Consider the following 10,361-nt stretch of genomic DNA (forward strand, 5'->3'; position numbering starts at 1 on the left):
CTACAATTTCACTGAAAAAAGGAGCTTTGGAGACTATTCTCTGTGTAATTACAGGAGGCTGTTTGACTATTCTTTGTGTAATAACAGGAGTCTGTCTGTTTCACTTTCTTATACAGCATGCCTGAAACTGACCTGCAGCATAGAGATGTTGCTGTATTAAATTTGATAATGACAGGGTTATGCGCCAGACAGCAGCCCATCATTACAATCTGTGTGCTACAAACTGGGGGCGATTAACTCAGGGACACCCAGTGAAACTCAAAGCACATCTTAACGTAAAACTTGAAATGTAGGTAACTATAGTTCATTTTTCAGTTAACTATCCATTTCGTTATTTATTAATTTTTTTAAATAATTTCACAGGTCATGTATTATATCGTGTTATTTACATGTATCATCACTCCCCCTCGTTTTGAACAACTTTATTCTGCCGCGGGTCGAGTGTTTTCTGGTAAAATATTCCATTAAGGAAGGTTGCTGAGTGAGGGTTGCCTACTTGAATAACGATATACGTTGTTTGGAGTTATTATTGATCTGCAAAACAAAAAAAACAAACAAACAAACACATTGTTATTTATATGTGATAAATTCACACAGTTTCATTTAAGTGTAGTATATTGTGATTTTTGCTTTAATGCAGCAGGTAAACGTTCTACCGGCCTATGAATATATTCATGGGCCTATGCAATACTGCAACATAATTTTACGACGATATTGTAAAGCATCTACAGTATGTGACTCAGGATTAATACCATTTGTGGCGATCTTTGATTTTAATTGCCGGAATTGTTATAGGGAACCTTATTTTACATTTTATTCGTCGAACTCTTTAAAACCCGTGTGTGTCTTTTTAAGATAATATTACGTCACGGCTTGATACAACCCCCTGTTCGCTTGCAAGGGGAAACGTATGACATGAGGAAGTAAACTAAGTCGACATCAGCAATGGGTTGATGCAGAGATCACATAGTTTAATGGAAGCTCTTTAAAACAGTGTAACAAATCTGGCACCATGCCCTTTTCAAAAATGTTAATTAGGTTAAACTGAGTGCATCTGGTCAGTAGTCCATCAGAACGACTAACTGCAAACACCGCAGTCTCAGACTTACTCAACCAAAACACACGCATCATTTCCAGCAAAGTGAAACAGACGAGACGAGTGTACAGCACTGGAACACTTTATACAGGCAGGTGCAACAAATACAATTAATGTATATTACAGCTACTTTATTTTAAAGCGCCTCCTGTGTGTAGTGTCATTTAATAAAGTGCAATACCACTAACCGCTATTGTGTTTTTGCACTTTACATACTGCGTGTATTAAAATAGCAGTTTTTTTGTATTCCCCCAGTCATGTCTGTTAATTCTGTCGGTACAGACAGGTTGGATAACAATACAATAATATCAATAATGCTAGGCTGACCCATGCAGACCCATGTAGTAGCCATGGCAATAGTAAGTCATGAGTATTCAAAGTGATTCAAGTGCATACAACACAACACTTGGAGTAACTGCTTTTGAGATGGTTCTTTGTGAAATATCACAAAAGTGTGCAGTCTTGGATTCAGAAGCACCTGCAAACCAAGCAACCACAGTACTATCAACCCACTGTAGAGTTTACCCACTCGCTACTTACAGAAACCACACATGGGCTATTAGCTGCTGAATTTAGAAAGTTCAGTTATAATTAACAATGTTATCTTCCACGACAGGTAAACTGATGCGGAATGGAGATGCGAGAAAGTCAGTTGTAAGTCAATTACAATCTTTGATAAAAATATATTAGTGCAAATAGATTGTGCTGAATTTTGAAAAGGGGAACGTGTACTTTGTATAAGCTGGTGTTAGAGATGTGCCTAGATGTGGAAACTGCAATAAACAAGTTGTCCCAGAGTATAGTACTGAATCCAGAAACGTCCAAAGTATGGAAATGTTAAAGTTTGCCATCTAGTTACTGTTAAAGTGAAGATACTGCATTTGATATGAATGACTAGACATTCAAAGTAAATTAAAAGTAATGACTGTGATAGGGTCTGTTATCATGCTGACTCTTTCAGGCATTGCATAGAAGACAAGTAAATAAAGAGAATGTGATTCTTTAAAGGTGTGCATAGAAGGGAACATTGCTAGTGGAAAGACCACCTGCTTGGAATACTTAAGCAAAACCTGCGATATTGAGGTAATGTGTTTTTTTTTTTTTTCATTGGTTTTGCTGTCTAGATTCAAACGCTTCCTGGGAACAGTACACAGAACACAGTGTCTGTAGGAAGAGCGAAAGTTTGTGTGAAGCAGTCCTTACTATAGGAATGAATGTTAACAGGTCATTTCACTGAGAAAAACAGCTTTGTCAAAAGCATTTATTTACTCCATCTTTGTAATGACTCTTATTTCATGAAATGAGAAAATTCCATGTTGACAAAGAAATTCTGATTTCTTACAGAGACACACAATTCTATTTTAACTTAAAACAAGTAACAAGTCAAATTAAGCAAATTAGCAGTTCAATTAAAGGCCTAGTTCAGTAATTGAGAGCTCGGTTGGAATAAAAACCAGCAGCCACAGGGGGTCCCCAGGACTGAGTTAGAGAAGCCCTGTTCTAAATGATGTGCCACTGGGGACCATATTGTGGATGTCTTTAATAATATTTGTTTTGTACGTCGTTCCAGCAGATCATGATCTTCAGACAGTGCTGAAACAGTATGAGGAGAACGGATATCGGATACCGACAGCCAGCAACGGGCAATTTAAAGGAAATAACCTGCAATAGGCTGGGTCCCACAGCACTGCTGCAGCAGAAATATACATATATACAATATATAACAAGGAATTACTTAGCTTAGCAAACTGGGCAAAACATAAGTATATTAAGAGCAAATTATAAAATCATGATTGTTCATAAACTGCTTATATAATATACAATTTGCGCAAATATTCCAGGGATGGGGGCTGCCTGACAATTGACATTTAGTTGAGTATGTTTTACTCAAGAGAACAGAGCTCAAGAACGCATCATGTGTTAAGACTTGGCAATGGAAACACAACTGTAGAATGTTCCCAGAGTCAGACCGCACCAGTGCACTGATAGAACCTGGTTCGGACACCTTGCCCTTATTCCATAGCTGTGCTGTTAGGGCAGGAACGCAGTAGTAACATGCATTGGGTGCAATTTCTTGGCGTTGAGACATACCATCTCTTTTAAAAGGACCGCTGTGTTTTGTATTAGGAAAAAGCTTGCTTGCTTTGCTACGTGATCATTTAGAAAAAAAGAGAAATTCTCTGCAGTGTTACACTTTCAGTAACTGAAGCTAGGAAGGTGACATATTTCTTGGTCTCAGGGAGATCTGTCTTACATAGTAAGTTGAAAACATTTAGACAGCTGGCTAGCATTTTATCTTAATGTTTTCTCTGGGGAATCTCAAGAACTTTTTATTTTGAGTTTTACTGTTAAAGTCATTGCAGCTAACACAGTAGGGCCGTACATGTTCTCTGATATACATATCCTTTCACAATATAGGGCTCAAATGTTTTGAAAGAAACACAGGGTTTTGCAAATATGTATTTTAATTTAAGAATGATATCTGGTACTGCACTACCTAATCAACCAGCTGCTTCCTCAGCCAGTAATATGGTTTGACCCAGAATATACGGCTGAGGTGACATGACTGAGGAAGTGGAAATACAAACAGATAACCCCAATAATAAGCCTTAGAAACAGAGTGCTTCCTTTAACCTATAGTAGTACCAGATACTATGTTTTCAAATGAAAGTATGTGATTCTTTTAAAACTGCACAGTTGAGACCTGTTTAGCCAATGGATGTACAAAGCATGTAAGATTTATGAAACTATTATTTTTTTAGCTACAATTGCTTTAAACAAATTATTACACTGACCTGGACTAACTAATGTTTACTGTACTATTGTACACAGATAGTATACTTTTTGGTGTTGGTTAAGACTTATTGTAATTTGTGAAGAATAAAGACACTGTCTGTGCACTGTGGCAATTGACATAAACTGTGTATCCTCTGTGTTGTGTGCGCCAGATTGATACTGTAGAGTGAATACATTCCAAACACTGTTATAAGATGGGTCAAATCACATATTTTATACGTTCCATATGATACAGGACTATAGAAATAGTCTACCCTAAAACATTCAGTTAAGTAACTCTTACATTCAATATAAGGTATAAATACCAAGTAAGCACAGATGTTTCAGTGAATGTATTTAGCATTTTTAAACTGGTTTTAAAAATTCTGACTTTTTTGTAACACGTGTATGCTTTATTATATTTAATTCAAATCAGATTCAATCACTGTTTTTTCCCCCATATTATAGCTACTTCTTACTAATGAATACTGCTGTATGTACTATTGCATCATCATGTTTAAACCCTAAAATGTTATAAATGGAAAGTGAACACTGCAGGTGTTAACACATTAAATTAAATGATATTAAACTAATGGGAGTAGGGACCAGACATTCTGTTTTTAAGATATTTATTGAAAAGATTTCGCCCAGCTTAATTAGACCACAGCGCTTAACTTCATACAAAGCATCTGCTCCAAGCTTATCACATTCACTTCTTTGAGTTACCCTACAGCCCTTTGTCTGCATTATTGCCAAAGGTAAATAAAACCACACATGTAAACCCTGATATGAACCGATACACTAAAACGTCATGTAATAAAAACAGGATCAAACTCTACTATTTCAATTCAGTTTTCAAATCCGAATATACAAAGTTAATGGTTTTTTTTTTTAAAGGTTTTCTTAAAAATAACATGTTCTTTTGATTCTTTGTAAATTACAATGTTTTCTTGTATGTGTAAATATTTATATATTTGAACAAGCCTCCATGTTCAAAATTGGTATGATTTGGAATACATTCCAATATTGCATTCTTCCAAATGTTCAGAATTGCTTTTTCAGAAAATTAGCCAGTTAATAAACATTCACAGTTATTAGACTTTGGTAAAAATGTAAAATATATTTTGTCATGAATATATGGTCAGAAAGATATTGCTTACTAAAAGGTGCTTATTTCTGTTGTGTACCATTTGAAATTTTTTTACAAGAAAACATAGCTGTCATCATGGTCTGGTTGCTGTGGCTCTCTGGTAACAGGTGGTGGATGACAGTTCTCACTGTAGTTGCATTCAGACTGAAAGAAGTTGCTGGAACTGCAGTCACCTGACTCTGAGATGGGGTGTTGGTTTTCAAGGCTTTTGGGTGGGATATAGAAAGACTGAGGTGGTTCTGTAATGTGTCCCAGAGCCTTAGCAGTGCAAACTGGAGAAGGACCATCAGCATTCGAGAACGTTTGCCTCCCATTAGAGTTTGACTCCACACAGCTTCTGCAGTCAGGCACGTGGCATATCAAAACTGGGGAGGGATTACAAACAATCTGTCGAATCTGGTTCTTGGGTGAACCAAGATGCTTTACATTAATGAAGGCAGGTTCGCTGAAGGCACTGTTTTGCATGCTGCCACGGGACCACATCTCATGCTGGGAGGTCTCTTCAATGGGATGTTTCAGGTCTTCCTCATTACGCTCCTTAATCCTCATGTTGGTAAGCACTGAAGCGAACTCATCCAAGTTTGACTGCTTTTCAGAAACCTCTTTGACATTAACTTCTTTATAAGAAGTGTGGAACAAACCTGATCCTTTCGGGTCTTTGAAATATGTAGGGCTGGCAGCTCTGTCTGCTCCTGCTTCTTTCTCGTTAGTATATTGAAATTGAGAATCAGAGACGATAGTAATGGGTGGGGGCCCACTCTGATCGTGAATTCTATTGAACTCTGCTGGGGATACTTCTGTGGCCATGTCAGGCTTTCTGGGATTCTCTGAGCCCTCATGTGCAGAGATCTTCAACTTTTGAGCTTCTCTGAAGATGGGTTTCTGGCCAATAGCAAGATCAGGGTAGGCAGTATAGATATCTGTGATGGAGTTGTTATCACTAATAGAAGTGGAAACTGTGCTTTTCAACTCCGTAGGTCTATCTGTTTTGGCTTGGTCTAAAACAAGCAGAGGTGAGGTTAACTCTGCGTTCTGTGGCACTTTATCTGAATCCTTAACAACATTCGCAGTTTCAAAAGACACGTCACCTTGTGTTAATGCAGTTTTAGGAAGCAAAACAGATTCAACTGGTGCTTGTTCTTCTATAAGCAGGGCCAACTTCTGCTGTGACCCGTCTTTTAAACTTTCAGAGCGCTCAGTGTACCCACCAAGCTCTGGAGATCTTTTTTGAAGGACTTCCAAGCATTCAGAGTCTTTCATGTGAGCCATAGCTTCTAGCATGCACTCGCATTCTTGCCTGGCCAGGAACAGCTCGAACCCGATTTGTTTGGCCCTTGTATAGTCGTTGTCCTTGCTCAGTCTGTATTCGGTCTCCGTTTCTGGCTTGTACCCTATCCACTCGAGGACTTTGGTGATGACGTCTTGCGGCAGCACAGGCTGAATGAAGTACACAAAGGGCCCGGTAAAGGTCTGAATAAAAAGAAGAGGAACAGTTGGGTTTTTATGCTTTCTAATTTATCTTACAATGTGATTTACAAGGTCAAAGAAAAGCACAAGCTACTGAAATGACGTTCACCATGGTCGTACACCTCCAAACTCTAGATGTTGCCTCTCCTGGACCATAATAGTGCCGTCTTAACAAAACCCTGCCCTTCCTCAGTCCTACAAGAAGAAAAGTATTACATTGCTACTTTTCATTCATGGAATGGTTCTTAAATGACTGGAAAATGTATGTTACACCCGTCATCCTTTCCAACCTTCCTGAAGCACGGGACCTCTTATTTTACATTATTGTGGAATGTAATGCGTTGCAGACTCATACTGCACCAACCAATTTAGAACTGCAGATCTGTTTGAACAGCTGCAGAAAACAGAATGAGGAAACAGTGAAACCACAAGGGCCTGAAGACAAAATGTTTCTGATATGCAAATTACATTTAGTCATCAACAGAGTTGCTTACCCTTTGAAAATATGCATAGACTGTTGGTATAAACAATTTCTGTACAATGCAAAATTACTGTAATGCCCTTTCCATATTCACTATTTTAGTTCTGGGAGTACAACACCTGCAGAGCGCACAGTGTAGCTCTGCAGCAGTGCTTAATAAATCAGATTACCTAAACTGTTTCCTGGTCGCCCACGAGATGAATCACGTACGAAAGGGTTGGAATGACAACCTCCTGTCCCGCTTCAATTAAACAGGTTTACCAACTGGGTTGAAACCTTTGGAAAAAAATCAATTATTTATATATAAATAATATATATATAATAATATATATATAATATTAGTAATTAATATATATATATTTAGATAATCTATTACAGATTGAAATCTATAAGAAAATGTATACTCAAGAACAACTAACATACAGGCGTGACTATGTTTAAAGCTCTATAATTACATATATTGTATATTAAAAAAATATGTATTTATCCATATCATATTCGTCAAATTTGAACATCTGAATTGATTTATAAATAGGTTAAGATTTGAACTTCATCATAACCTCTTACTTCAAGTATCAATTTTAATAAAAATAGTTAAAAACTCAACTTGAGTTAAAATTAAATTCAATAACTGTTATGAATAAACACTAAATTGTGTTTAGCAGACAAAATCACGGAGAGCAGTAGTGTATTTATGATATATATATATATATATGGCAGATGTTTACAATATGTACAATAACATCTAACTGTGCAATGCAACTACCGTACCTTAAGCGATCTGATCTCTCTTCTCCAAGGGAACAGAAACAGGTTGACACAAATCAATTCTAGGACTTCAGTGGCTTTTATCAGCCCTTTGAACACATCCCGACACCCCCCATTGCTCGCTTTGACGCACTCGTCAGCAATTTTATAAAAACCAAAAACGGTGAACCTCTCTCCTGGGTTGGACTCGGATCTCAGGAACTGCTTCGCCTTTTCTGTCACGATTCTCTCCTTGCAGACTAGATGTTTACCTCCGGGCCAGGCACTTTCATAGTAGTTCAAATAGTCCACACAGACTTCTTCTTTGCTTGGTACTGTACCTTTACCATCCTTCATGTTTGTAAATGTCAGGTCCGGGGTTAATTGTCTTGTTTTTGTTCTGCTTTACAAACGTCAATAAGGAAGTAATAGCTGGTGCGCTTTACTTATTTATCACCAACATGGATATTGGCAACCCGTGTGTGTTGAAGCTCTGATTGGTTTAGAAGGTGTATCTGACACTCAATAGAAAATTCGGTAGGTCCTTATGCAGCAACAGTCAAAAATGAACCTAGCTATAATTCGCACCAAACTGGTTGAAACAGAAAGTAAAAAATCAAAAACTCGTTTCAGCTATGAAAGTAAAACTTTGTAACTAATGGCTGTTCTGCCACGGTTTCCCAACTGTAAATTTGGTGCTTCGGTTTTCTCAGTGGTCTTGGCTTTGTGCATGGGGGCTGAACACAGTACCATCCTGTTTCCTGTAGTATACTGGAAAATATCGAAACTTTAATACTGTATGCATGCTGTAAAGAAAAGGTCATAACTTTTAAGTTTCAGCAACAATTATGTCAATTCTTCAATGTAGTTGTATAAGAAGGAGATAATGGAACAAGGATTGAAGCTCTAATGTGAATCAATGCTCATAAAACACGTGGAATAATTTAAATGTGCCGGCAGGTGCCATAAAAGACTGTTTTCAATATATCCCTGCCTGGTTTTGCTCTGGAGGACACAATCAGATATTCATGTATCATTCCTATGGGGCCATACATGGGGTTTAAAGCAAAATGCAGTCTTTCGCGTATTAATTATCATTTTAAAACATACCGGTATAAATTGAAAGTTTAAGCTAAGTGCAGTCGATTTTTTAAAAATAATCCTTGAGAGGTTTCTGTGTTTTAACAAAACATCCCAGCTTCCCTCTAACATTCTGTAGTAGCTAATAGCTGTAGTAGGAAATTAAATTCATGCATTTAGAAAGTGCAGTTTGTGATTTATCAATTGAATAGAAAGCCACTGTGGACAGTACAAACTGAGTTAAATTGCTAATCATGTTTTATAGCTTGCTCTTCAGTTTACACCATCATAAAATAGGTGCAGAATAGTGGAGCTGAAAGTACTTGCTGATCCTCTTTTCAGATTGAAAATAATCCATTTGCAACATGTGCAAAAGTATGAGACGTAAAGGAGAAAAAGGGCCTGTGGAGCAAATGGGTGCTCCAAGTTTAAAATGGCTTTTGAAAATAGTATTTCCGAGCAAATGGAGTACTGCAAAATTAGCTGATGAGCAAAGCAATTGAAAATTGGCTTGTAAATACTATAAAGAGACCATCAGAAGAGTAAGATATTTTAACAAACGATTCAAACAACATCAGTATTTATTGCCTTCACTGGGTTAATTGAATAGACCTTTAATAAACTTATACTTGAATATTATTTATTTGTAGCTTTACTCATAAAAAAAGTTAATATGCCCCTCATGGTTTTAACAGAAACTTCAGTCTGTTTAATTAGACAACTGCTGATAAACCTAAAGAAAACAATTATTTTCCTCTCTTCCTTCTTCTCTTCGTTTAAACTGTGCACGTGCAGTTCTTATCACACTCTCTTATTCAATACAAGCTGTCTCACATGGCAGCTAATTAATCTCTATCTCCCACTCTGAGACGAGTATCTCTCTGATATATTCTGTTTTTTGCCTGCCCTGTTAGAGTGATAGATGTGTCCGGTCTAAGCAAAGCGTTCATTTTTTCTCCTGAGAATGACATAAATCAAGGTAAAAACACAAAAATCTGGGGGGCAATTCCTTTTTCTTTGGACAGATTGATCGGAGAAAATACTTGCATTTCACACTGTCTTTGCTTAACTTCAGTGCACAGGTGTTTAAATGACTACAAGCTGTACATTTGCATTAGTAAAAATTACCTTGAATGTGTATGTTTTCACAATGCTTGTTTTACATTCTAGGCTATGAAAGAATCTCACAAATGGGAAATCTACACTGCCAGACCTTTATTAGGACCTGTACATGTTGGGCCCCCATCAAGGCCTTGATACAAGTGGCAGAGATTCCACAGGGTTGTGGATGATGTCTTGAGGGATTTAGTCATTAACATTTCAGGTGATTGGTGCGGAGAGGTTTGCAGATGATAGGGATGATATATGCTTCAGTCTCAAACACGCTCAATTGTATTGAGATCTGGATTGTGGTGGCCAGGGAAGATACCTAAAGTCTCTATCACTCTCCTCAAACCATTTGTGCACAATTCTGGCACAGTGGACAGGTGCATTATGGTCTTGAAAGTAGCCCTCAACTTCAGGGTGCAAGTGCAGTATTGTTGAGTGGATCTGATGGGCAACAA

At 37.5% G+C, this 10,361-nt stretch overlaps 1 protein-coding gene and 1 long non-coding RNA gene across 2 annotated transcripts; one reads left to right on the forward strand and one right to left on the reverse strand.

The window, feature by feature from the left end:
* Positions 1–1,708: 1,708 nt before the first annotated feature.
* LOC121326301 lies at positions 1,709–4,758 on the forward strand. The gene is made up of 3 exons (XR_005951442.1): positions 1,709–1,750; positions 2,105–2,179; positions 2,670–4,758. It is a non-coding gene; the product is annotated as an uncharacterized LOC121326301 (long non-coding RNA).
* Positions 4,759–4,785: 27 nt separating this feature from the next.
* Positions 4,786–8,207, reverse strand: LOC121326302. The gene is made up of 2 exons (XM_041269559.1): positions 7,741–8,207; positions 4,786–6,491 (listed from the first exon to the last, which is right to left on the reverse strand). The coding sequence occupies exons 1-2, from the start codon at positions 8,071–8,073 to the stop codon at positions 5,073–5,075; spliced, it is 1,752 nt and encodes a 583-aa protein (XP_041125493.1). The 5' UTR covers positions 8,074–8,207; the 3' UTR covers positions 4,786–5,072.
* Positions 8,208–10,361: the final 2,154 nt, after the last annotated feature.

This window comes from Polyodon spathula, chromosome 13 (assembly GCF_017654505.1).
Source record: "Polyodon spathula isolate WHYD16114869_AA chromosome 13, ASM1765450v1, whole genome shotgun sequence".
NCBI classification, from domain to species: Eukaryota; Metazoa; Chordata; class Actinopteri; order Acipenseriformes; family Polyodontidae; genus Polyodon; species Polyodon spathula.

Bases quoted from the DNA above. Each gene is read 5' to 3' on its own strand.
- LOC121326302 (XM_041269559.1), bottom strand. From the start codon at position 8,073: ATGAAGGATGGTAAAGGTACAGTACCAAGCAAAGAAGAAGTCTGTGTG. The intron at 6,492-7,740 runs GTACGGTAGTTG...CTTTTTATTCAG, and splicing joins GAGAGATCAGATCGCTTAAG to ACCTTTACCGGGCCCTTTGT.